The 27335-nt window shown below is 42.4% G+C and overlaps 1 protein-coding gene across 3 annotated transcripts in view; it reads left to right on the top strand.

Moving 5' to 3' along the window:
• LOC111247530 (heparan-sulfate 6-O-sulfotransferase 1-like) overlaps positions 1–27335 on the top strand; it is a 49918-nt gene that overhangs the window by 6817 nt on the left and 15766 nt on the right. For all 3 annotated transcript variants that reach the window (XM_022798560.2, XM_086983087.1, XM_022798558.2), the window contains exon 2: positions 22729–23470. In XM_022798560.2, coding sequence (XP_022654295.1) covers positions 23076–23470 — 395 coding nt within the window. In that variant the 5' untranslated portion in view covers positions 22729–23075. The remainder of the gene's footprint in view (positions 1–22728; positions 23471–27335) is intronic.

Below are 27335 nucleotides of genomic sequence, written 5' to 3'. Positions count from 1 at the left end.
AAAAGTACGTCCATCATATGGCGTCGAGAAGTCAGGTTTAAGAGCTGTTCATCCAAAATGATGGCTGAACTGCCATATCTTTAGGATACGCAAATACCGCCGAATATTTGTTTCGTGTTTTTTTTCATGTTTCTATGATGAATTTCCACGGACATACACATGCTCGTAGATCAAAATGCGTATGGCCGCTTCTGCTATCATCATAATACGTACGGACGATGTGTATACAATCAAACAACAGTGATGGTTGTCAAAGCAGTTCTTTCAAAGAATCCCTAACGGTTCTAACTTTTCTCAACATCAAGTGAGGCAACCATCTGTGAGAACTTGTCATTATTCCATTCCTGTTGTTGTTGTTTTGCTGGCTTATTATTTGCTGCTGTATTTCTGCAGAGGTGAGCCTTGGCTTCTGTACTTGGTTTATTTTCCGATCGGCGGTCTACTGCACCGAGGTCGAAAGACGAGCACAGGAGAAGGAGGGGGTATCGCCGAAGTCAATGGTAGATCACAATACGTTACTTGGATCCGATCTGAACTTGGTTTTCAGACCACGACTGCTTTTCGTGTACACTTTGTGTACATCGTGTCTCAGTCGATCAAAATATAACAGCTACATGATAATACGAACTATTATTATAAATAATTCGAAAATGCATTAAACATTGTATTGTCATTTAGCTCTAGATGGGGGCACTTCTACTCATTATAGACTACCGATGATGATGCTGGTATTCTTGAAGTCAGCCACAAAGGACGGCGGTAGAGCTCTAGTGAGGCTCGCCTCCATGCCACTATTACGTTTGATTCTAACTAGTTATTTAGCGTTAAATACAGTAGCAGGGGGTTGCTCCCCGCTAACCCTGTTCCAAATTTACACATTTTTGATGCTCTCCTGTAATCAGCCAAGCGTAAAAGGGTTAGGCCAACTTGGCGGATACGGCTATTAGAAGGCTCCTTGCTTATGAAACTGAATAACTTTTCAGCTAGGTGAGCTGGAATGACGACTTTTCTATATAATTTAGAGTTGCTCTGCTGTATTCTCCACATACTTTTCATAATGCTCTGACTGCTTCTAAACGGCCATATACCAACCATTTACATTTCTAAATGTCAATTCTCTGCTTATGGCTTCTCAAGATAAATGACAAGTGAGATCCGATTGCCCATAAGTTTCCCTTTTTAAGACATGAAAAGCTTGCTAATCGCACAAACCTAAATCGTAAGAATAAGTCAACGTTGAATACGCCTTGCTTCAATTAAAAAAATGGCGCCATAGCGATGAAATCAGGGATTGTCTCGAAATAACCAAACTACGTGTTTTCGCTTGTGGTGCCAAAGGTCCACGAGTCCCTTGAGGTGGCGATCAGCATTTATTATTTCATTTTCGGGGATCATCTCGTAGTAATAGATGTCCTTGACATCTACTGCAAATGCTATTCACAGCTAACAACCGAACCTACTCGATACTGCCGAGGCGACTGTTTAGGCTCTTCCCGGCTGTCACGAAAACTGTATTCTGTAGGCTGGTTTTTGTTGATTAGTTGAAAGTACCGCAAATTGCACGTGGAATACGAAACAAGCAGTTTCAACTGGCGTGGAGACAATTTGCGGCAGACCCATTGTTATTCTATTTGTACATTTTCAGTATTATTGAAATGTAACAATTTGCATGTGAAGAGCTAATTTTGGCCGACAGAATCCTCGGACTTCGAGCTTTGCCCTGTGAAAAGCCTCTCGATTTAGGCAGTACGTTCTTGTCCTCGACAGCTGGCCACCTCCCCGCTGGTCTTTAATACTCCATTTCTCGTTCTTGAGACATTTGCACTATCCAAGTACTAGCCTTCACTCAAGACCTCCTTACTTAATATCTCTACCAATCTTCGATGAACTTCAGCAGCGTTATTGCTTTCAAGGAATTAAAATCTGACGACTAATTGTATTCATTTCCAAGACTAACATATGCTTTTTCTTCTGAAGTGATTTCTCCTAGGGTGAACTCATCCAGTTCTTAGTCACGCGTTTCTAAAAGATTGAAGTGTTTACCTGCGAAATTCTATCTGTTAGCAGAGCCTTAGTTCAAAAGTTTTTCAATTTCAAAATCCACCGAATTCATTTATAACAGCCCAGTGTACCTAAATGGCTAATGAAACAATTTCTATATTGTATGTTATCAGCAATGCTGTTAGACTTGTAACACAGTGCCAGTTTGTGTATTTTAGAGTGTGCAGAAAACGGTGTGTTTACATACTGGACTATATCGTACGCGTTTTTACCACTGCTTAGGAATACAACCTTTAAACGCATCTTTGCAAGAGTGATCATGTCCAGTATCTGCATACAACGCCCGCTCTATGCTGTATGGTGGAGTTGGTTCGTTATTAACAGAAAGTTAATAATAACACCATGGTAGCATTGAGCCGGTCGACAAATCTTTTTATTTAATAGTCCTAAACTTCGGCATAGTCATACTTGCATAAAATCGCTATGCGTTGCCCGTGAGAACCATCACATGAGGCCGCAAATGTTTAACGGTGCTTTTTTGCTTCGACACTATATGCTATACTGAGCTTATACACACACACAGATATATATACCGTCTACCTATGTGCATGCATATTGATGAACTTCAAAGTGCTATTCTAGCATTGCGAGTCGTACGTTCACCTCCTGCTAGCGATAGCACAAGTCGCTCCTGCTTTTTAGGTTCCTCCACGTTGACTCGCTTGCCCCAATACCTTGGAAGCATCACAACAGAGCTTGTTTCCGTAAACCGTCGACATCATCGTCCATACGACAACCATCGTAGTGTGTCCAGCCGGGCGTGGTCGGCACCGGTTGAAGCCCCTGTCGCCTGTTAGTTGATTAGTTTGTCGTTCTAAGCGTCATTTAGTCTCGGTAATAGCGGTATATACGAAGTACTACACACCGATATGGACTTGTTTTGTTAAAGGATCTTTAGGTAGACACGTATAACGTCATTACCGATGACGCCTACTGTGACCGTTTAGCCCCAATTATGGTACTTATACCTCGTAGGGTATGCTTGTATAGCATGTAACGGTCGTGGGCCGGCTCGTATTTGTTTGACACTCTCTCAGGAGCGCAGCGGTTAAATAGCTTAACATGCTATGAAAATATAGTTCATGCTTGCTATCAAGTCACTCAAAGCGGTAAACACTGTATTTACGACCTACGTATGTGGAAGAGCGAGCAATCAAAAACAGACGACAGAATGATGCCTAGGGCAGCGTGGAAAGTAGTGAAGGGAGAATGACCGTATTGTCAATGTAGAGAAGTTGTCTTGTCACTGTCTGGCTTCTACGGGTATCCACTGCAGGCCGTTCGTGTATCTCGCGTTCTATGTACGCTCTATTTAGTGCCACTCTAACGTGCTTTCTCTCCTGGGTTCATTTCGGGACACCACGTCTCTCGTTTCTGGCTTCTTTTTTTTTGCTAAACGCTTCCGCAACTCTTGTTTCTGAATTTAGCATGACGACAATAATAGTCAGTACTATCATTGCTACTATCGTTATTTTCATCTGGAATCACTGGGGCCTACGAGCTAGACACGTTCTCGTTAGTGACAGCTTATCCCTTTGCTCATAGCAGCAGTGTTAGTACACACTTTGCCAGTACAGAGGCGGCGTTGGCAGCAGTTCCCTCAACGGTTCCCTGGTAGTGATGTCAACACGTTTTTAGACTTAGAGACGACGGGGGCGTTGGGCGTCGGAGCTGGCCTCGGCTGCTGTTAAGGGTCAGAAGCGCCGCGGTGGCCACTAAACCCGGCCATTGGATCAACGGAGAGGGCCCAAGGAGGGCACGGTTTCGAAAGGATTTAATGAGGTTTAATCTCAGCGTGAGAGATACTGTAGCAGCGTCCACTTCCTATTCTCGTCCTGTAAAGTCATAAGGGGACATTGTTAGGCCGACAGACCACCAGGTGGCCCGTCACGCTCTGACTTCCCGCGCTGTGGACTTTTTCTGCTGCTTTCATGTATAGCGTTATTAATCTATGTAAATGTATTTTTACATGTATATTGCCTCTGCGTGTGCGAAGGCACAGAGATTGGTCTTTTATTATATATCAAATGTATGTTGTGCTCTATACGGTGTTCAATTAAAACTGCTTGTGTTGAGGTGCAAGCTTTCATAAATGCCCGACAACAATTAAACAAATCAAGCTAATTGTAACCTTGTAACTAGTAATATAAACGTCTTATAGTAGTAATGTTTTTTTTTTTTTTTATATCAAATAACATGTGCAGATCAGTCAAATTGAAAAGCTATTATCAAAATGGTGGGCTGTGTTGTTCCTTCTGTGGATCTAACTCTGAAAGTGTAAATAATGGTAAAAAAATGTAATAATTAGTCGTCTCGTTTTTCTTCTGCGTGCGTATGAGTAGTCGTGCTAGCTCGCAGTGCTTTTACAATCAACTTGGATTATCCATTTAGACATTGGAAAATGTCCCCTTCATAGTTGATTAGGTCAGCTTCGATTTTTAGCTTTTAGTAATGACTTAGATCCGAAAGCCACCTGCCGTAACAAAGCACCCCGATGATTCTCCTGTCATAATTTATTCCCGAGCTTATCAAGGCTGCAGAGGACTTGGTTCGGGCTGAGAAATTCACTTAATGGCAAATATAGCAAGTTCGAAAAATTGGGTTATAACAATTTTTAGATAGATTCACGATAATAAATTTCGTTTCTTCTAATAAAAAATAGTCTATTTTAACTATAGCCAAAAGAGGAACCACATAGAGCTGCAATATTACTTATCGTTAGATTTTCGGCAGTCTTAAATTGCAACAATATTGGTTGTTTTTCCTTTCGAATTATTCTAAGCTTATTTGTAGCAAATAGATGCCAAGCTGGTCGAAGATGTGATTTTTTTTCTTGTAATTTTGTTTTGCCTCCAACAGTTACTTACTCATTCAGATTCTACGCAGTATGCCATGTCTAAGAACCAAATTGATAAATCCCCGCGGCGGGAACTCGTACAGGGTGCGACTATATTCCAAATGCTTCAAGAGTATCCGGTAACAGTAAACAATACCGCAACAACGAATCAATAGTACGTAGTCTACGCACCTGATCAATATAGACTGCGTAGGCCGCTGAAGAATTGATTCCGTCCAAACTGTGGCGATTATTATTTCTCTTATTATGACGAAGGAAAAGATTCACTCAAAGAAATGTCAATTTTTCATTGTTCGTCGGTCGGAAACAATGCAATAACGAAGTTGCGGCAAAATCAACTAAAACCCGGGACTCGTTCGTTCATACCTACCCACTCGTCTCGTGAAAAACTGCACTACAAACACATTCATCGCCAAGTATTCTGCTATTCTAGATGTGGGTTGCGAACATCGCGTTTCGGATTATTCCACGCCTTGCATACAAGAAGGCAAATTACGATGATAAGAGAAAGGTTCGATTGGAAAGACACCTCGCTGAACGTAGGCCACTATTAGTAAACTGACTAACTTTGTTTATCAAAGTAAAACTGGGCAAAAGGTCAGGGTATTCGTGCCAGCATAGCGACAACTTAAATGAGCGGGGTTACTTATAACAAGACACGTTGTCAACTCGATAAAGAACCGGACGTTTGCTGGTCGCACCTCCCCGATACTACCGCCTGATCCGTCTTGCCAGCTAAAGGTGATGGCCGATAACTCAGATTTGAATCATATGTTACTGAATAGTAATCTCGGCGTCTCTGTACTTCCTAAAATTAATCGGGTCCTTCAATAGAAAAAAACTAAACTAGACCAGTAAAATAACCATAGCATTTAGTTGCTTCCATTTGGTTATTTCGATCTTGTTTATTGTATTCGTCTGAAATAGAAACGTTTACTCTCCATCTGTTTGCAAGGTTGTATATCCATCTAAGGGCAATTAGATTGTTGCTGACAGAACGGAAATAACAAACGGTGAAGAACTCACAAGAACATATCATCGGTCAGTCTTGTCAAATGCCCGTGTTTGTAGAAGGCTGCATATGCTCAGCACTATGCCAAATGCTTCTAATAAAAAAAAAGTAGATTTAGCGCATATATTATAATAATATATATATATATATATATATAGAAATATATATAAATAATAACACGCTGAATAATCACATGACGAAGTGCAAATGTTTAGTGACAACTAATATTTGGTCGCCAATTATGCTACTATGTAGGGCATAAGGAGTAACTTTCCTTCCTTTACGTTATATTCAGATAGTATGTAATCCTCAGCAGTGAAACTGGCCGGGCGTCGTACTTTCAGCTCAGGCTGTTCCCTGTACTTTACCTAATCTTAGGAACTGTGATTTGGCTGGTTACCGGTTCTACATGCCAGTTAGTGACTTCCGGATCGAGGCCTTCCGGGCCGTGCTTGAACGTGTCCTTTGCGCTTAGGAGCAGACGTTGTTTAGTCTACTGATCAGGACAGAAACGACGCTATCACTGCTGGCGACTGCTTCGTTCGTTCGCTTTCCATCATGTTACTGAACTTCTCTAGAAAACTCTGTTAGTGGCAGCATCGGCTAAAGGGACACTCACAGGCAACAGCTGCACTGAACAGTTAATTGCCCCGTCTGCATATTATTTTGTTGCGAGCGCTGATTTGTCGAGGCGTTCAGTCCTTGGCCGGTTCGACTTATGTCCTTCGTTCCGTTCGTCGGTCTTCGAAAGCATCCAAGACCACTGTAGCAATTTCGACGTTGCCAGAGTGTCTGTTGACAGCATTATAAATACTATTTTGAAATGCCTGGTAAGGACAGACGCGGATGCATAGAACGCAGGAAAAAGTATGGCCCTTTTTTGGCCACCGTATTCATTAGGAGAGCGAATCGAAGCATTTAGATGAATATTGTATACGTATATATTATATCGAAATGTCATTTATGAGCGAATATGCTGGCAAGTTTAAAGCCGTGTCCCTAGGGGATGATTTGGGGAGTCACATTGGGATCATTTGCAGAAAGCTCCATATTCTTGGGAAGTACCTCTACGAGATTATTGTAGAATAGTCCTGGCTTAAAGGCTACAGATCGAACAGATTCTCTTATCGAACAAAATTCATATGTCGTCAAAACTGATGTTGTTAGTCTCGTTATCAGGTAACAGAAGATTGCTAGAATAGAACAACTAAATAAAACACAACTTCTAATTAAGTTGTGTTAAACGTTTCTCAATCTTGTATAGGCGGCAATTCGGCAGGTGATAAATTAGAACTATATTAAACATCGATATTATTTTAAGTGCGTTTGTCTTGCGATGCCAGCTCCCGTACGCAACAATGAGGTGCCGTCAAACTCGAAGCAGATACCCGAGTGACCAAGGAAATAGTTGCTGAAGCGAGACATATCAAAGGCCTCTCCATTTTTAAATGATACTATTGAAAAATAAGAATCTAGGTTGGAAATGTAATTGAAATAGTATTAAAGTAGGCGCCGAAGCAAGGCCAGGGACAGAAGACGTGTCAATTCAGTGGACATCTAAAGCCCAGCGCTGCCGTAACAGTTAATCAGGAGTTACGTTAACTTTAAAGTTCAGTGCTTTTCCCCTAGACCATGATAGTATGGAAGGCAAATCTTCTACCATAAGCCTAATATCTGTGCAGAACAATGAGTAGAATAAACAATACTCTAGAGCATTCCGCGATATATTTAGGAGGGCTAATCGTGACCGACCAAACAAAGTGTTGTGATTATAGTGTTTGTATTAGCATCCATAGTACGACATGAGTGAACAGGTGAGCGAACGCTTATTTTCTAGTACGGTTAATTGACGTTTCTATGTTGTTTCGACTTTCCCTATTATTCGTGTACTGATGTGGATCTGTTGAAATATATATACACACTCGGACACATACACACACTGAGAATAATTGTATGAGCCAGAGGAAGTGGGATGAGTGGGGAGAAATACTTGAAGGGTCAGCTCGAAGGCGGAAGGCTGATGACGATGGCCAGCGACCCAGTCGATGGCGGTTCCACGTGCCTTCTCACAGTCTCAATATTACGTAAATAAGTGGGTAGGCATATCTAGGAACTGTGCAATTCTTTAAAACCCATGTAGATCGAGATAGGAAATTTACATCTTTTTCGCACAAAGATTCATCATTCCCAAGCAAGTGATCTTTTCGTACGATATCCCATTAGCAGTCCTACAGTGTCACCCGCAGCACACTATATGCTGTTCATCAACTATTGTATAAGCTACGACGTTCGGTGGAATAGATTGGAGTCTGTTAGTCGTTTTTAATGGAACTAACACGTAGTGGACCTGTATCTTCTTGTAGGTCTTCTGTGTAGACTTACTGTGCATGCTTGCACAATGCTTTTTCCTAAAAGCGTTACGTGACATTGCACTGTTAACATAATATACAATATTGTATTAGATTATTCGCCCATCGCGGGCATATCTTTTACGATTGAAGACACAGGATTACTTAGAGAATTTCGATGTACTTAACACTTCCCCGTAATTTAGCCAGTGCAAGATGGTCATCGATGAATGTTTATTCCCAGTATCTTTAAATCAAGCGGTTCAAGAAAACCCCGAAAAATAAGTGAGCTGTAAGTCGCTTCTTTTTGTGACCGATGGAAATCTTCGTTTTTTTTGCCAGATTAGCGTGTTAGCAAGGGGCCAGATCGTATCCCTAGTGTGAACAGATAATGTTGATAATATGGATATGTGCAAATGAATCACGAAAATGCTTATACAGGCTAACAGTCATCAAGAGCTAAAAATAGCGACACGAAAAACGAAGGTACGGAGCTACGTCTACTACTCACTGGATAGAAAACAGAGATTCCCGTCCCTCGAATCGCCTCTCCTTTATACTGGCTACGCTTTGAGACGGACAAAGTACGCGCGCCGTGACGCCGGCCATGATAGATGAGCCAAGAAATCTGCGGGAGTAACTGCAGCTGCTGCTTTAAGAAAAGGAACGGATGTAGAGGGTTCTGTCCTGGTCTATTCTAGCGACATCATTTTGGGGTATTGTGCACCCAGTGCACCGAAGCCCAACTGTCGCTTCGTCTGTTCTGCTGGGTACTATCGTGGCAAGTTGTTGGTCGTCGTTTGTCGTTTTCGTCGTCACCGCTCGCCGCCTCTGCCTGTGCCGCCTTAGGGAACAGAAAGAAGAGCAGAAGGCGCTGTCGAAGTTCTGCTACTGCCGCCTCCGCCGTTACTTTGCTGTCCCGCGTGTCGTCTGCTAGAGAAAACTGGCACAGGAGGGCGAGAGCAGTAGAGTAACTTAGTTTCGTTTCCATTCTCTACGCATTTGCTATTTAAATGAGTTCATTTACGCAACGCATCAGTGAAGGACGAGAAAATGAAGGAGCCAACTTAGGTTGATTGAGTTGAGCTTGCTCTTTGTCGACGGTTATGTTTGAGCCTCTCTACGTGTGTGCCCAAAAAAAAAGCTAACTGTATCTAACCGATGTTAATATCACCCTAATCTGATGGTGAAAAACAAATGCCTATTTGTAATCAGTCTACTCTTATTTATCTTAGGTGCGTCGTGGAAGCTTCTGTGAAAATCGCAGATGTTTATCATGAATAAATCCGAGAATCAAGCTGCTTTTTCCGCCAACCTCCGGCACCTATGTTCTTCTCTTCTGACTGCGCTATTCATTCGCCTCATGTAATCGCTGGCTACCAGCGAAGCTCTTCGATCCTATTCATCGAAAAGTTCACATATGACATGGAGAAAATCATGATCTCTAGTGATTCATTATACATACGCCCTGCTGCGGAAACCTTGTACTATATCCGTAAAGGACCTCGATGCTATGTGTCAGTCTAACAAGATGTTAAGTAAACAGCCTTAATTGTATGAACCTATCTAAAGAGCAAAATAAAAACTAATGTCAAAGCAGAGATGACACGCATACAAGAAACAATATATACCTAATTATTCGCATTGTGCCTTGCTTCTCTGTCGATCGAAAAACGCTCCATCGAGTACTCCAATTGTTACATGGGGTACTGAATATTGATCTTCGTCGTTAGAATTGTTTATTTAGCTTTTAAAAGGTAAGCTAGTCATATTAAGGAGATACAGAACAGTTTCGTGCAATCATCATCTTCTCACTTTTTGACTTCAACTGAAAACTAATAACTGACTCAGTTGTGCCTACTGGATGTATAGCTTATAATGATGTGTTTTGCTTCTTAGTGAAGCTGCTTCTCCAGCCCGAAGGAACTGCAGAGGCCGTTTTCGCACGGGTGCCTCATTGACTGTATTGTAGATTATGACGTGAAGCTTGCTGACATTATTATGGTATATATTGCGGAAATGTAACGACAAGTATACAGCAACATCGGAAATAGACTGTGCTCGATTTTGTTTGGACTGGGTGAGATTGAATCAATCCTATTTGACTGAGATCTGCTTTACGTTGGAAGTTCTTTAAATATATTCAGTTCCTTTCTTTTTTAAGTTATAAGCCGTCTGACAGAAAGGAGAAAAGTAGTGTTTGTGGAAACGTACCACAGCGTCCTGTTCCAGTGTTTTGCAACGAAAATGGCCGAATCGGTAACCCCGTGCCTCGTCTGCTTTGCGATGACTAGGCGATATTTGCTGAAAATGTCTGCGAACCAGATAGCGCAAGCAGGTGTCATGTCTGGTACGCCTTCAAACACGAAAAGAGGGAATTGAAATTCTTGCCGTCTCGCAGCATGTTGCAGTTTTTGGCCGTCTACATGTTGTTTAGCCTTTTGTAGCCTGCGGAACGAAACAAGTAGAAATCGGTTACGATCGTTTCGTGTGTTTCGGTGTTCGTGGTTCTCTTCGGATCATCAAAAAGTGACGAAAACACAAAAAGATCTTCGTTTTTTTCTTTTAATTTTCTTGTTGCTGTGCCTTCCTTCTGTAGTACGACAGACGAGCTATGCTTTTATGTTGTACATTTTCAATAGTCAGTGATTAGTCACAAGAGTATTGTAGATGTCACAGGATGGTATTGACCGTTTCTTAGAACCGGACGACTCTAAAACTACATTTATTAGGTAAGGGGTGCCGGCGTTGGTGTCACTTGGAACCTGAGATCTGGCATTAGTAGATGTGCTAGAACGGTTGGGGTTTTTTTCAGGCATGAGATAGAGCGCCTTAAATATAAATGAACGTTAGGTAAACATTCGCTATGTTTTACACTTTGATTACGATAGAGGCACAAATGCTGCCTAGGCTCATGAAAAATGTGTGCTGTTTAGGATCAAGATGCATTATTGGAGGAAACGGCTTAAAGATGGTTCTGTCCCTTTCGGGCTGGAAATTTTGGCGTCAGAGATTCTCCTCGTAGTGATCGATCTGTTATGGAAGAGAACGGTAAAATTTTTGCGAAGATCGAGTGAGACCGACACGCGAATAGCCATGATATTACCAAGGAGCCAGGCATGCACCATCGAAGAGTTTTAGGCCATTTTCGAAAAAGCTGGCTATAAAAAAACGTCCATGTTTGAGTTCCGCACGAATTGACGTAAAAGAATACGCTCCATCGTAATTCCATGTGCGAGCGGTAGATCACTGGTGATCAATACGGTAATCTACGCAGGACAATAATGTAGAAATTGCGCGATTTCACTGACACCAAAGAAGGTCATACTATGTGCCTGGTGGGATGCTGTGGGAAGCAATCGTACGTTATGAATTAACTAAGATAACTGCAAACAATGGAAAAGAAATACAGAGTACGCAGAAAAAGCGTCGTCTGACAACACAGTAATACTAGATCACAGGCATCTTTAGCTGCCCGGCTCAGAAACTGATGTAACTTCGATGAGCAATTTCAACGCATTCGCCATATAGCCTGGATCTTCTACTGTTAGACTTTAACTTGTTTTGCTTTTGCAGAACACCCTTATTCAGGTTCATTTAATTTCAGTGGAAGAGTACAAAAATCCTTTTTTATAATTCTTCCCATCTCAGAAATAGTTCAGAAGATCCTCGATAAAGAAAAACGCATGTCTAGTTCAATGATATTATTGTAAAATGTAAGAAATCCTTTCCACCAATCTAACTTATATATATATATATATATAGAATTCGGTAACATAGGCAAACTTACTTAAACTTCTGAAGAAGTATTGTGTACAAGTTGCTGTCTACGAATTTACATAATAAAAAATAGAACGTTACTGTTGTTTGCATTGCGGGTTAATAGTTGGGTTGATGATAGTATTTCGTTTCGAAAATACTGCTGACGCTTTTGCCTTTTTCTGGTATTGCACGTTTGTAGTCGTCACCATTGTCCGTTTAGGCCACAATCGTCATAGTTTCAGTTCGATCAATTGCACTATAACTGACGGCCTTTATTTGCCCTAAAAATAGCCTGCTGCTTACTATAATCCTGTAGTTGGAAACGTTCTCGCGCGTATTCTAGCTGCCTTCCTCGTTGTATAGTAACAACGATCACGGACACAGTGTGTCCTAAAGTTGTCCTGTTCGCCGGTTGATGTATATGGACATACAGTCATATTTACATAGTTGTTTATACAAGATTCACAGGGGAGCAACAATGGCCCGCTTTGTTATTCTTTTCGGTTTGTTTATTTCTTAGAAAGGAGTATGAACTTTTATACCTTCTTTAGCAAGGCCTTTCTTCTACGTATTGACCGTAGCACTGCTAGTTCCAACAGGGCCAGCAGCTGCACAGAATTATTCGCAAAAACATCCCGAATTTGCTGTGCGGATGGTCGAAGCTGGGGGACATTCTTTTTCGAGTAGCAACTAGTACAGAACAACGTCATTGGATTGAGCCTTGTACGGCCTTGCGGTCGAAAGATAAGGTGAAATCGTAGCGGTCAGTAGCAAAACTATTGGACGGTACGATTGTGCCACTACCGTAATAGTATATAGTAATGCAATAGTAGAGGGATACTCTTTAAGAAGAGGCGAGCTTAACGGGAGCGGTTCTTCCGGTACCGTCCAGCAATTGTTATGATGGACAAATGTTGAGGCACGCTAACTATTGCCCTATATCCGCGTAAACACTTTTGTGCCCTTTTCAAGTTTAATAGCTGTTGTCGTTGCTGGTCGTGTTACCATATATTCATTTAGTAAACAAAACGAACTCAAAGCCACATTTTCTCATATTAGCATAATCATTTAGAATGTATAGAACTAATTAAAACGCACGCTATCCCAAATTTACTTGAAGCGCTACAAACATCGTGTGTTTGCCGCCTTATTTATTCCGCAACCGAAAGTTTACGTCGATCGAAGGAAGATAAATATCGCGCTGTTATTTTTTCCTCACGGTTTTTGTGCTCTATTTGGGAGCAATAATGGACAAGGTAATGTTGGCGCTTTTGTATGCGGTGGTAAGCTTTACAACCCCTAATGAATGTACTGAAAATGGCCTGGGAGATGGGAGGTTGACGGGTGGATAAACTGGCCAGTGTCGACTGTCTACCAGCGAGCCATAAAGCAACCGTACTGACAGCAATTGTTATGGTTATTGTTGCCGATGTCAAGAATAAGTCGCTAAATAGGAAAGAGGTCACTCCTCGTTTTCGATTAAGTTGACGGCCATCTCAGTGCGGTCGGTAACCTTTTCTATCGAGTGTCTGCCGTCGGCAAAGACAGTATGAAGGAATGGGAAAAGGCAAAACATTGTCTCACTGACCAAGTGCCAATCACCATAAGTATACTGCGAGACGCCGGCTGGCGAGACAACGGATAGCTCATACACACACAACCCCAATTGAGCATCAGCCTCGTTCATCTACATTGGGCTCCGCGGTTTGATGGGCCCTCTGATCCGATCCTGTAACTGGATAATGTTTTTGCTTAACAGCCTGCTCTTTTCTTTTGCTTCGTTTTAGTATTCGTTGCCATTACTGAGGCTCGGGCGTTGACGACGATCTAAGCACGTTTCATAGCAGCATTTGTCAGCGCACCGAAACAGCCACTTACTGCTAATAGCTCGATCTGATCGCGCAGTTATTTAGAGCTGTACTGTGAATAATGATGTTTTCGTACGGGCTCCTTCCTCCTCGTTGCTAGCAACAGAATTAAGCCAGTGGACTTATCGCACGATTTCCCATATGATACATTTACAATCATAATCAAATCATACACATACATCAATACAAATCATATACAATTTTGCTTTTACCTACATTACCTACTGTTTGTAAGCCAGAATAGACACTGCCAATATACATATAAGCTTTTGAACTTCCTGTGTGTGGAACATCAGCGGCAGCGTGTTTACGGTACCTACTTGGAAAGTGTAACTACCGTAACTGCAAAGTCGTGTAGCAGCATTATAAGCGATAGTGCTTTTTATACGTTACGACAGTTACGTTCGAGAGACATTGTAGGTCATTGGAAATCAGCTCATCTTGTTCTACATCTGATCTATAGATCCGCTATATGATTATCAACGATTCCAATACGATGATATCCGAGAAGCGTTTATTTTTCTATTTCTAATACTCATTTGTGCTGTGTTCCTCTAACGTCGGTGAAGGACAGCCAAATACTCGCTAAGCGTCAATCATAGGTCGAGACCTTTAGCTATACGAAAAACATCAATCGTTGTGCTACTAGTACCAATTGTAGCCTATCACCCTATCTATCTCCAGTTCTTCTTTTTTTTATACCGTAATCTTAATAGCTGACCCTGTTGTTGCTATATCTACATGTTTTTTCTATGAATCTTTTCCGCTCCATGTTCAGCGCTGGTCCGCCCAGCGTGTACGTTTACAGGATATGGAAGGGTGCTGCATGCGTGCTTCCAGAGTATCCCTGAACGCCAAAGTTGTTTCTGCTTTGGTGAGCTTGTGCGAAAGATCACATAGGCAAACACGTCTTCGCCTGGGTATGCGTTACTTCTAGGGGAATTTAAAGGGATTCTACCGTGTAGAAACCACCGATGTTGACATCGTGGGCAATGCAGCGGATGTTTGTAGATAAACGAAGCTAATAACATGTGGCGACGAGGGCTCCCCCTACCGAGTTCGTTTTGATTATTAGTTATCGTCAACAAGCGTTGTTTACGATTATTCCTAATAGTAGAATTGCCATCCCTATGATTAAAAACGACCGCCATCCCCTTTGGGTCTTGCACATGCGAAAAGTCGGACGAATAGTGGTTTTCGTTGTCACAATTTGCTATCGTGTGCTTTTCACGTTCTCAAGCTGGCAATGACTGCAGTGGCTACAGTCATTAGAAAGGGGCTTCTTCGTTAAATCTATTAGCGCGTAGCGATCTAGGTCGCTACGTGCTAATAGATCATGACGATTCAGTCTGTGACGGCATTTTTGCCGTTGAACACCTATTAACGGAACGGGCTTGTTCTTATTTTCGATCTTCGAAGTAAGTTGTAAACAGCTCAGTGGAATGTACTGGACGTGTCTACGACCAGTGTAGTAGGTACCGGTACCAAACAAAATGTCAAATAGTGCTCCCTGCCATATTCCTTATTTGTGCTGAGAAAGAGTAAAGCCATAAATGTATTACGCCGATTGGCTGGCGAAAATCTATTCGAAATACAAGTTTGCTCCCTAGCGCCTGGTTTTATCCGGTTGAGTTGGTTCATTGAACGAACCGAAAGGGTGATTAGAAACCTTCGTCCTTCTTTCACGTAGCAGCGAGTAACGTAGACAAACGGTACGACACCCTACCCACTATATTGAGGCTCTTCCGTTTCAGTCACACTTAGCGATTATTTCTTTTGAAGCTTTAAATTTGGTCTTCAGTGCGTGTCGGCTTCATGGATCAGTAATCAGTGGAGAGAGAAGTTGGAAGGTCATAAACAAAGTCTATTGCCTGCAACTGCATTATGCGAGCAGTCCTGCTGCTGGGCAGGAAGAACGAGTCAATGACCCTTTTTCAAACTAACGCTAATGATATGTGTACTGTTGACCACGTATTCTGACTATAATCACTAATAGCCAACGAATCTGCTTTTTCGCTTGCTTTGACCAAAGTTGTAGGAGTCGGCATCACCCCATCACACGCATATCGTGTTTGTGTCATCCGACCAAATAAGCTATATTGTGTTATATTGAGGAGGCTCTCGTCAGCATGATCGGACGAGGCAGCCCGAAGTGACAGAGAGCCGGCCACGATAGGACAGCGTTCGGTAGAAGAGAGTTGCTCTTTTCGTTATAATTCGCAACCGATTCGCAAGGAACAAGTAGGAACGATTGGATCGCTCCTACTTGTTCTTTCCGATTGCTACAGCTACATATGTGTTTAGTGCATAGGATGGGCATTACAAGTGATTACAACATTATCCGATCGTCTGACCGAACTTGAACCTGCCTGTGCAGTCTAATGATTTTACCTCTGCCAGGCGCTTAATTAGGCGGTAACACAGCAGGCGAAGTATTGTAAGTACTAGGCAAGAAATTTCAGTCAATCAGCAGGGCAGGACATCGCTGTCCAAATGCTACGAGACGGTATAGTTTCGTATTGCATTCAACGCTGAACTATTGGTGATGCGTTACATCCACAACGTTGGGCATCAAGTAGCTAAGTTGACGTCGCCCATACAAGTCCAGTGTGCCAAATACCTTGGCTAGCATGTATCCTGATGTTACATAAAGTTTTACTTAAACAGTTCGAGCAAAAGTCCACAAGAATAATGCCAGAAGCTTTTTTTTTTTATTAAGGTGTTCACAAAAGTCTGTCGGACGTGAACGTTTGAGCTGTTTTTGTATACAGTTAAAATAACAAGTAAAACACATTCTATATCGAGTTAGAAATAACATTTGAGCAAAGCGGAAAAAAAAATAATAATAATAATAACCGAAGAAACCTTCATTTCTGTGTTTGTTAACAGCTGATTTTAGCACACGTGAGTGAATACCTATCAGCTCGGATCGGCTGTGTAAACATTAGGCGGATAAGGGAGTGGCCGAGTTATGCACACGTTGATGGGAACTTTCCGTTTATATCTGAAGGATCGGGATGCATCAAAATACAGAGACGCGATCTAATTTATCACTTCAGTACTTTGATACAGGTGTACGTCCATAACTTATTGACATGTTCCAGGATGTGTTCACACCTGGCGAAGCGTATGACGGCAGAATTGATCGTGTCCCTTCAAATGGCACGTCAAAGAGTGCTACCTCTTTGTAGGTTCAGTGTGAAGATCACCCACCCAATCTTTGGATCAACCTAGATCGAATAGCACAGTGAATTTGCATTTTTGTATAGAACCGCTAATACTCTAAAGTAAACTAGTTAACGAAGCCTAGAGTTTGAGTCGTATTTCGTTACCATTATGTTAAAAAAAAAGGCTCTGAGAGTTATCCGGGCTTTGAACAGCTTTGAAATCGTGCTTGCTTCAACGGGATAGTTGCTTGCGCCCAATACGTTACATACCCTTCGTGCACGATTCGCGGCTAACCTGAACGAATGTGGTCGTCTTTACCAGACAACTGACAATTAAAGGCCAGTTATAGAGGTAGTGCTAAATAACGGCCGCGATTCCTTTCGTTATAACTATCAGAGACAATTATATTACAATAACAATAGTAGCAACAAGTGTAAGGGGCTGGGTGAGACCCATGCGTCTGAGATGAACAAGCGTGGCTTCTAAATATAACGTGCGTGTGCGTAAAACGGCGCTTTAAGTAGAGACTCGCCGCTGCTGTGAAGCCATTATGTAACAAGAGCTCACCTGTCGTAACTACCAACAGCGCTTAGCGGAAACTAACTTCTTTCTTCTAATGCTATTTTTAGCTGCTGTCGATACCGTTCCTACTAAGAAATAGGTCGTTCTGAGCCTTGTAAGGGCAACAAGTACTAGAGGAACTTTTAAAGCTGTTTAAAAGGCTGTTATCGTAATCGAATGACAACCAGCGACACGAGGTAGTTACGTGCGTGTTTTAAAGATGCGCTTTTCTAGTTATGTAACGTTAATGTTTACCCAGTGCTTTGGAAAACCTCGTTCAAAATCACGCATTGTCAATAAATAAAAATAGCCAGACCCAAGTTGCTCGTAGCAATTTACTTTGCGTCAAATTCGGTTGAGAACTACGCAGAGAGACGTTAGAACTTGCTCGATTAGTCTAGCTGCACCATATAGTCCTTAACTTTTTAACTCGACGAGCCGATCAAATGACAACAGATAACTGATGGTGCTTTTGAGAGAAAACTAGAGGCTTGGAGCGTAAATAATGTATTCGTTTAGGACGAGATAGTATGCGAATGATACTACTAATATGTACGACATTAGATGTATTAAGCTGTTGTCAACAGTTTTCATTGCATGTCTGCGAGGCGACATGAGTATTATTCTTTGCCCTGCCCGCGTGTTGCGGCTTCGTTCCAATCTACCCTCTTTTGGTAAAGCATGCGAAGGGTTTGTGTAGTTTCTAGGTTGTCTATGATAATGGTTCCACTGTGCGGGAAAATGGCTAGATCCTTACTTCAGATGCTTCGCTTACTGTTATTACTTTTACTATCAGGGAAACTACAGCAGTAGAAGAATCAGCGTAGCTAGATTCTGGGAAGGGTAAATCAATGAAGATGCACGAAAAGGGCGACTTGACGTCCGCAGAACTCAGTTCAGGTGTCCCTTTGTCAACATAGCGAACGCGAGAAACCACGGGAGGGAACTGAAGATGTTTAAAACAACTGCCCATAGTAACTAAGTGGAGAGCAGCGCTTTCGCTATATTAGGAAAAATAGCATAGCCGGACCAATACTAGTGGGAGAATAAACCAGTTCGACTTCAATGAGCGATAACGGAATCATGACTGGCGTGAAGAACCGTGCAATGCTTGCTTGCATGGCGCACATGTCAAATCGTTGTACCGAATAAAACTCGATAGACGTTGAACCGGTGTACATACAATACACTGCGAACGAAAAAGAAGGAACATATGTCGATCTCGGTCAGCGGACCCAGGCGGATCCTCCTATCCCAGACAACAATAAGCGTGCTGCTTCAGGGGCACGAACTAAGCTTATCAGCAGCATAGGAAGGAGTTAGAAGGGCGTGCCGAGAGGGCGTGGAAGCAAAATAACGGCAGTAGATACCCTTTTCTCAGCCTGTGTCGTCTACCTAGTTGAGACTGTGGCTACCCTTTTTGCCTAAATCCGCGACGTCTGGTTACCGCATTCAAATGGGCCATTTTGGATTCTATGGGAGAACGACCACGGCCTTTACTGGTGTTCTGAGGGAATACGAAAGCTTACGAAGTCTGCGGCTATATCACTTTACAGCTCAAAACGGTAAAGGGGTAGGCGCCACATAGATACCAAGCTCTATCTATACACGTTCCACGTCAAGAAAAGCTCGTGGTGGATAGCCGAACGAGCGCAGGCGGAAAGGAAGGGAGGGACCAAGGATAAAGGTGTGGTAATTTGCTTGGTGTAAAAAGACGTGAGAACGTTGAACAGAGGCCAAGGCTGTGAGGTGCGAGTCGATAACGGGGTCAGCAGAAGGAGGAGTGTTGTATGTAAGGATGTACCATCCCCTCCAAGACGAGGCTGAGGGACGGCATACTGCCAGCGGCCATGTACGTGCTAAGTGCAGCAGTTCGAATAGGAGAACAGAGCTGGATGCGTTATTTTCATTACCTGTGCTGTTTTCGCACTTGTGGCGAAATACGTTATTCACCAAGACGAGTACTGCTAAAGGGCCTCGCTTCGCTTCACGATACCTCGTGGTACACCAACGTAGCAACAAGTGTCGTCCGAGCAGACTTCAGTGTTTCGTTAATGAGTTTCAGATAGTTGAGCACGTTACGCGAAAGCAAAGCCAGTCAATAAGTTTGGCTCGTATGGACGGCTTGAGTTTAAAGAACTTGGTGTTTTTCGATAAACCGAAGGTATATACCGAGCGTATGAGGATAGAGGCGTTAACTAAATAAAATATGATTTTCATTGAACTAAACACACCGTCCTGTTTCTCGCTATCTCCCCAACGCAAAGTCGATTCAAGATTCCGAAAGACCACTTATCGTCAAAGGCATCGAACTATTTTTGCTTATTCTTTTGTTATTGGTTGAGGTACCGTAGACAGACCACATCATCGGAAGTACAAAAACATCCCCTCATTGCTCATCTCTTCGTGAGTTTTTTTCTAAACAGATTTGTGTTTGAATAGAACAGATTGTCGAATATTTATACGAAGATGGGCAACCTCTTGTGTAGTCGCCATAGAATCTAAAGTTTGGTATAGGCTGTAGTATTGTTTTTCGGTGTTAGCTAGTAGAATCTAGCCGAAAAAGTACGAAGATTATGCTGTCATTGATTTTAATTGATAAAAACCTCTCACAGCTCGATGTAGGCATTGCGGACCAGGTTTAACTGGACGTTTTCGGACATAGTATCTTAGCGTTTACGTTTAGTCCACCCGTAGCTACAGGACCCAACACCATATCGGCAGCCACGATGGCTGATGAGTGACGGACGGGTGATGTATTATTGGCGGACTTTGGCCAATAACACAAGAATTCTTGTACCGTCTGTTTCTCGACCAGAGAAATTATTGATAAAATTATACCATACCTCACCTCGACAAAAAGAGAAAGCAGTTATCGTCGTTGTACACGTAAGAGTGCTGGCCACGTATATGAGAGAAAATTATACATTCACACAATGAATAAGTACATTGCTACTAGCTTAATAAGAAAACGTAATAGTTCATTTCGCTTGGAAAGTTTTTGGCCAAAAGTGTGTAAATAGAAAACAAAAGAAAATTTGATCTGATGAAAAAATCATATCTTAATGTAGGAATTACTTCTAAATAGAAACGGTTTTATGATTTGTTTCAATAGAGATATAATCTCTTTTGCTTTGTTAATCAACCTAACAAAGGACGCCGCATGGAGTATCTTCACAGACAAACAGCACAAAAAGAGCACATAGGAAATTTGTGACAATTTCCCACTGTGTCTGAATTTTTCATTTTTTCAAAAAATTGCTTCGTGCGTCTCGTCTTGCGTTTGCGTTCTCTGCTGCTTAACTAGGCAGGAGGACCAATGGACGCCAACGCTATCATCGCCTCCATGTCACACCGTAACGAGCTGTATGTAAACATTTTGGTGACAGTAGCAAAAAGCAGCAGTATCCGAATTGAGCGAATACTGCGCCAGTCTATATAGTTCTATAGTTGGCAACCATCTATGTTCTACGATACAGATAGCTCTAAGTCGAAGCTGATCATGGGTCCTTTGATCCGATTGTGACTTGCTCTGACCCATGTCAGTGTAACGGCAAGTGCGCCGACCGACTTTTGTCACTCGTCGGATTACTCGTCCGGCTGCTGCCGATTCGGCTGCAAATACGAAACAGCCGGTCGAGGCAGAGCTGTTTTCGCTGCTGTTGCCATCTATTACGTTGCGGCGATAGTATTCGTAGCTAGAAACCATGGAAAATAGAATGACGAGGCGACATCTAGGAGAATAGAGAGCCGTATTGCTGGTAGAATCAGCTGCAGCTTGAGACTGCAGGCGCCACAGTATTATATTGCCGTATTACCAACGCTGGGCGGAAGGCCAATGCGCAAAAGCTGAAAAAGGAAAATACGAATTCGTTTTCTCGCTAACGCCAAAATCAGTTCTGTGCGTTTTCCTGTTGTTCTGCATTCTGCTGAACTGATTCAGCTTCTGATCCAAGCTGTGCCATGTGATGTAATAATGGCAGGACCACCGAGTGCCCGTTTGTTCGTGTGTTCTTGAAAACTGAGCATTCGAAAACGAGAAGACCATCTCTCTATGGGTCAATGTGCTGTTGTACGCCCATGTGTCTGTCTGCCTGTTCGTTATGTCAGAGCAGCGGTGGCAGGGGGTAGTAACATCAGATTTATTAGGATTTCTGCTAGCCCCACCGCTGCTACCAACTCTGCTTTGCGTCCTTTTTTTCGATAGGGTGGGGAGGCAAACTGGAGAAAGCAGGGGACTGTTGATAAAAGTGAATTGGGCGCAGAGAGCTGCTGTTGTTGTTAGTATTTTCGTTGCTGAGGCGCCCGTCGCTACTGCTGCTGGCGCCGGAACTATCGCACTCGTGATAAATTGTCTGCGTCGTTGCGGCTCTCTCATTTGTCAGGATATTTCTCTGGTGCTCTCCTCTTATAGCCTGCTTTGCTGAACCCCACAATCCGTGCTGACGGCCCCAATGTCAGACTTGGTGGTATGCCTCTTCCTTAGCAGATATTGTTAGGCAAAATGCGAGAAAGATAGGTCTCAGAGTAAGACGAAAACAAAAATAAAACAGTAATAAGATACAAAAAAAGTAGCTTGAAAAAGCGTAGATGCATCAATCCCAATGACAACGATGATGGCAATATTAAAAATAATAGCATTGATAGCAGGCATTGGCTGAAAGAACGTGTACATTTTTACAAAACGTTTACATTTATAAAAAAAAAAATACATAAGCGACTTGTACAGTAGTTACAGAAGTTACAACTTCAACCTTTCTAGAAATGAAAGTGAAACCATGCCTATTCTCAGAATGAATCAAGCGTAAAATAAATTTCAGTTTCCTTTCTGTCAAACATTCGTCATATAGCCATACGAGAGACAAACGAATATGGTGTTGGAGTTTTTGCTAGAATGTTTTTCCTTCTGCTAAAAATAGGCTTACCTCAGGTCTCGATGCACAGCTCTTCCTTTAGTTCAATTGACAACAGTCTACATACTGTTGGTCTAGTATTATATAATAATTGCTACGTGCGTAACTGGCCATTCGTCCGGGATGAGTCACGCTAAAACGATACGTCTTTTTCACGTTTTCTTTTTTCTGAATTTAGGGAAACGGAGTGTTGTCGCCGACGCAGCTGCATCACAACGAAACTGCGATTTCTCCCGTCGCTGCTGATGCCGGCGTCTTGTTTTTACTGCTGCTGCCATTCTGAGTAGCAGGAGATCTCTAGCAGAGCTCCCCGCAGATGGTGGAGCTATGTGGTTTCAACAAATGTAACTATCAAGACAATGACTCCATTGAGAGTCATGTAGATGATCATATCAACTTCGCACCTATACCCCAAGGCGGGTAATATGATGGTGGGGTTGCCCGCCATTTAAGGCCACCATTTAGGACAGCTAATTAGAGGAAGTGAATCGCGGGCGCGGCCAGTAACGCCGGGAAGAAAGGCCGATGCTGGAACACTGGATACGCCGGCGCAGCAGGGCGCTGTTTGGTGTATGCGCCTTTACGACATTCATTCTATTTTGCCTTAAATATGTTTACCTGGGCGAACTCGAAATACCCAACGGGGGCATTGCAGGCGGGCCCGGGGCCCGCACTCGACTTCTTGATCTGCCGCTGGTGCCACAGTTACCGCAGAGGGTTGCTGACGAAAACATGGTGGCGTATGAACAGATGCAGCCCGAAACAGCTGACAGTGAACGAGTTCGTTTTTACATGACTCGCCGTAGCGATGTCATGGTCTTCTTGCACATTCAAAAAACCGGTGGTACCGTATTTGAGCGACACCTCATTAAAGACCTTGACATCGAACATCCGTGTGTACCTGGGCCTGGGCGAAAAAGGTGAGTTTCTTGAATGAGAGTGAAATTAATATATATATATATATATATCTACTTATCTACAATATACTTAAATTCTTAGTTATATACTTGCATTATATGGGCTCCGATACACATTCTGTTATTATTAGTGAATAGGAGTTGCAGGACGATCCCGTACCGTAGAGTTGACAACAGTGGTGCCATAAGTATTACCTAACTAAGGCTTTCGTCGTGTGAATACTCTAGGGTTAGTAGGGGTAATAATAATTATTTTGCGTAGTAATCTTGTGAGCAAGCCGCCCATAAAAAAAACAGAGCCATGTTAGCACCTTTATTTATTGCACACAAATAAACATTACGAAGACGTGATCAGAAACATTTGTTACGTACACTAGGGGTCGACACGGTCAAAACCATCTTGGTATATTTCGGATAGAAGGTATAATGACGCTCAGGCTGAATAAATTGTTCTAAAGACAACTGGACTCTGTTACTGGTGATGCATTTTATGAACGAAACACCTTTCAGCGGTGCTTCTCTCTCTGCCTTCTCTTGTGAATCAAGCGACCAATTTGTAACATATCAGTTCTCTACATTAGCACTATCTACATATGATTTTTATAACACATAAGGACAGGTGATTGAGGTATTCAGCTGTGACAGCTAAGTTTGTCTGGGTAAATGTGAAAACGTATCGTTAACCGACTGCTCGTTCTCACGCTAGTTTCACAGGCTTTTTTCATGTTAGGTTATTGCTGGACCTAGAAAGCCAGTAGAGAAACTACCCAGTAAGTTGACGCATGCTTACATAATACGAAATACATAATACATATAATTTAAAACAGCAATTGAACTAGCGTGCTTTTGTGGGACTAAGCGTAGGTCTCGTTATATAGCACTATTCCTAACATAAACGTAAGGGAAACTGGGTTTGGGTCAATGGTTGCTCTAGAATGTTCTCACTGTCCTTTGTTGTGAATATAATTAGTGTAGAAATTTTTCAATTGGCAGTGACCTGCACCGACGGTATTTACGTGCTCAAAATGATCTCCAACACTACATCCAGTTCCCCCGCATTATCACGGAGAGTCAAATTCTACTACGGGACGTAAATAGTATTACAGTTCTTCTATTATTGAAAATTTCCGACTTAGCGTATTCTGCTAGGTTGTTTTGGTTCGTAGATAGTGAGTTATCATGTCACGTTGAATGATACTTGTAGATAGATAGCGAGGGCGCAAAAAAATGCATCAAGTACGTGACAATGGCAAACTCAGTGGCAGCGGTGAAACTGGCAGACGATTGGCCTGATTGCAAAGCTGTCGGTCTCCATGTTGCTTTTTCTATTCTCTACTACACATTACCTATTAAGTTATCTATCGCTAATGGTCTATTGATGATGTAGGTATGAGCAGCTCTAGCGAGCACTTTCTTGCTACCTTTTTCCTTCGTGTTTTTCTATTTAATCTATTCTCAACATAGACGTGACTGTTGTTCGTTGCGTAGTATGACAAGTCGTCCATCCATTCGTTATTTTATATTTGCTGTCCACTTGTTGTTGTCCGAGCCGGCGTGATGACTGCTGCCAGTTACGATTGAGCTCCTCAAGCGAGAAAACATCGAGGAACCGTGTGGCACTCCGCGTAACATTGCTCGCATCACCCATCGTGTGACCCCTAGAGTAAGGCTAATGCCCGGTAGGGTTTAATGGTAGAGCGAGTAAAATGACAAAAACCAGCGCCAAATGGAGGAAGCGAAGACGAAAAAAGGAGCCAGTTTCCCTAACGAAAGAAATTCGGCTACCTCACACTTTATGATGCGTTCATCCGCTCTACGACTGTCCAACTCACGTACGGTAGCTGGCTGGCTAACTGGCAGAGCGGGATAGATGACGGTTTTAATCGACGGTCAAGTTAACGACTGTTTTATGGAATAGACCGGGTCTGTTCAACTCGTCTAGGGAAAAAGAATTCTTATTCGAAAACAACACAGCTGTTGAAGTTCTTACTTCTTTAGATTCGCGACGGGTTTGAGGTACGTACAGGTTGGGAGCACCGCCAGTCAGCTGTTCTACTTGTGGTGAAATAATCTACAGCCCCATATCTAGGTTCCGTGCTTCCTATGAACGCAGAGTGAAATAAGCCCCGCTATGGACGAGCTAATTGTGGTCTTAGAGTACAGTTACGGCAGAAGCATTATCACGTTTAGCTATACAAAGTTCCAGAGCAACATTTTATTCTGAGTAAGTTCGTTGTTCTGCGACGCACCTTGATCTTGACAAAGTGAAACTTATTCGAATAATTCGTTTTACGATCAGAAGCAAGTTGAAAGTGTCGGTTTTTATTTCCTGATGTTCCAGATGTTTGGCCACATAAACCTTTTTACTTGATTCAGAAGACTAGTCGTGCTTACAATTGTACGCCACGCATTTCAGTAAGCTTGTTTCCAAAACCTGCCAAATGTGATAACTTTCGCGGGTAAAGGCTTTTCTTTTAATTCTAACATGCATTGGTCTCACCAAGTATCGAGTCGGTGCCAATCAATCAGTTATTATTACCCACCTAATCAGCTTAACAGGTTTAATACGTCAAAAAATAATTATATCGTGCAGAAAGCCTATTGTTCCAGTGCTCTCGTTAAAACGTGAACTAGCGAGGCGAATGTTTAATATGTTCTATGGTGCTCTTAGTAGCTTGCGTAGGCTATTTAGGTTGAAACTGACTTTTTCGTTTTCATTTATAAACAGTGAAAAAAATCCTCGAAGCCCCTCAGCAGTGCGATTTGGAGGGCAAGTTCAGAAGACGAATCATGCATTGTGCATCAACGAAGAACCAGCCAGTTGAAGGTATTATACCATAGTATGGCAGACTTCTTACAAGGCTGCGAAGCCTGGCCGGCGACGTACTCTTGCGGTTCTTGTTGATGATACACTCCTGCTCCCTAGCACGTAGTATTTTTATAGCAGAAGTCTAAACGGACGGCAGCAATGGCGAGTAGTAGTAGTAGTAGTAGCAGCGGGTGGCAGAACTTCAATGCCGGAGCTGACAGGGCGTGGAAAGGGAGCCATGAAAATCAGAACAACACCGTCCTAGTTTAGGGCATCAAAAATATACATAAAGAAATATAGTTCCGTAGAGACCGCAATACAACATTTGCCGGCCTTGTCCGCGTGTCGATCTATTTACCCAGCAAGGCTGAAAACTTAGCTCAGTATCCAATGCGAAGTGTATACTTCCGTTTGGCTCGATATTCGATCAATAAATAGGCAATTCTTCCGTTTCTTTCACACCCCTCACCTCATAAGCTGCTTCGTATCCTTAGTAACTTTACGGTTCACTCATATTATCATTATTGTTATTATTATTTTGGATACAGATTATTTTGGACGGCAATATTGCGTAATATTCTATTATAACTAAACCTGGGGATGTTATCTTTTCGTTCTGTAGCTTGTATTCTGCAGCAATCTGTGATGTCGCTCCACTCCCTTTAGCAAGCATCTTACACTTTATTGCTTAGATTCGCAAAATAAATTGGGCATCAGCGATCATTTTAACCGTAGAATATTGTCAGCTATGCTACAGATACTTACAGCATTATATTTGTGAGCATCGTCCTACGAACGGCTGTGTTCTCCTTTGAATGTATAACAAAACACGACAGGTTGAAGAGCTTTGCTGTCTCTCTAAGATCCGCCTTCTGGGCGACAGCGGTGTTTGATCCCCATTTTTCCCCTAGTCTCTCCCACGGGTTATGTGAATGATGGCAAGGTATAATTGAATTCACCGTTTGCTTCCATCAACCCTTGTCCTATATAGTTACGGTTAACTTTCTCCCTCACCGCAACAATTAGGAATGAATGTTGTCGGCTCATTGTCAGCGTACA

The sequence above is a fragment of the Varroa destructor genome, unplaced genomic scaffold, assembly GCF_002443255.2.
Source record: "Varroa destructor unplaced genomic scaffold, Vdes_3.0 BEIS01000003.1, whole genome shotgun sequence".
NCBI lineage: Eukaryota > Metazoa > Arthropoda > Arachnida > Mesostigmata > Varroidae > Varroa > Varroa destructor.
The sequence above is the reverse complement of the archived record's forward strand: the minus strand, read 5'-3'. Positions and strand labels throughout refer to the sequence as shown.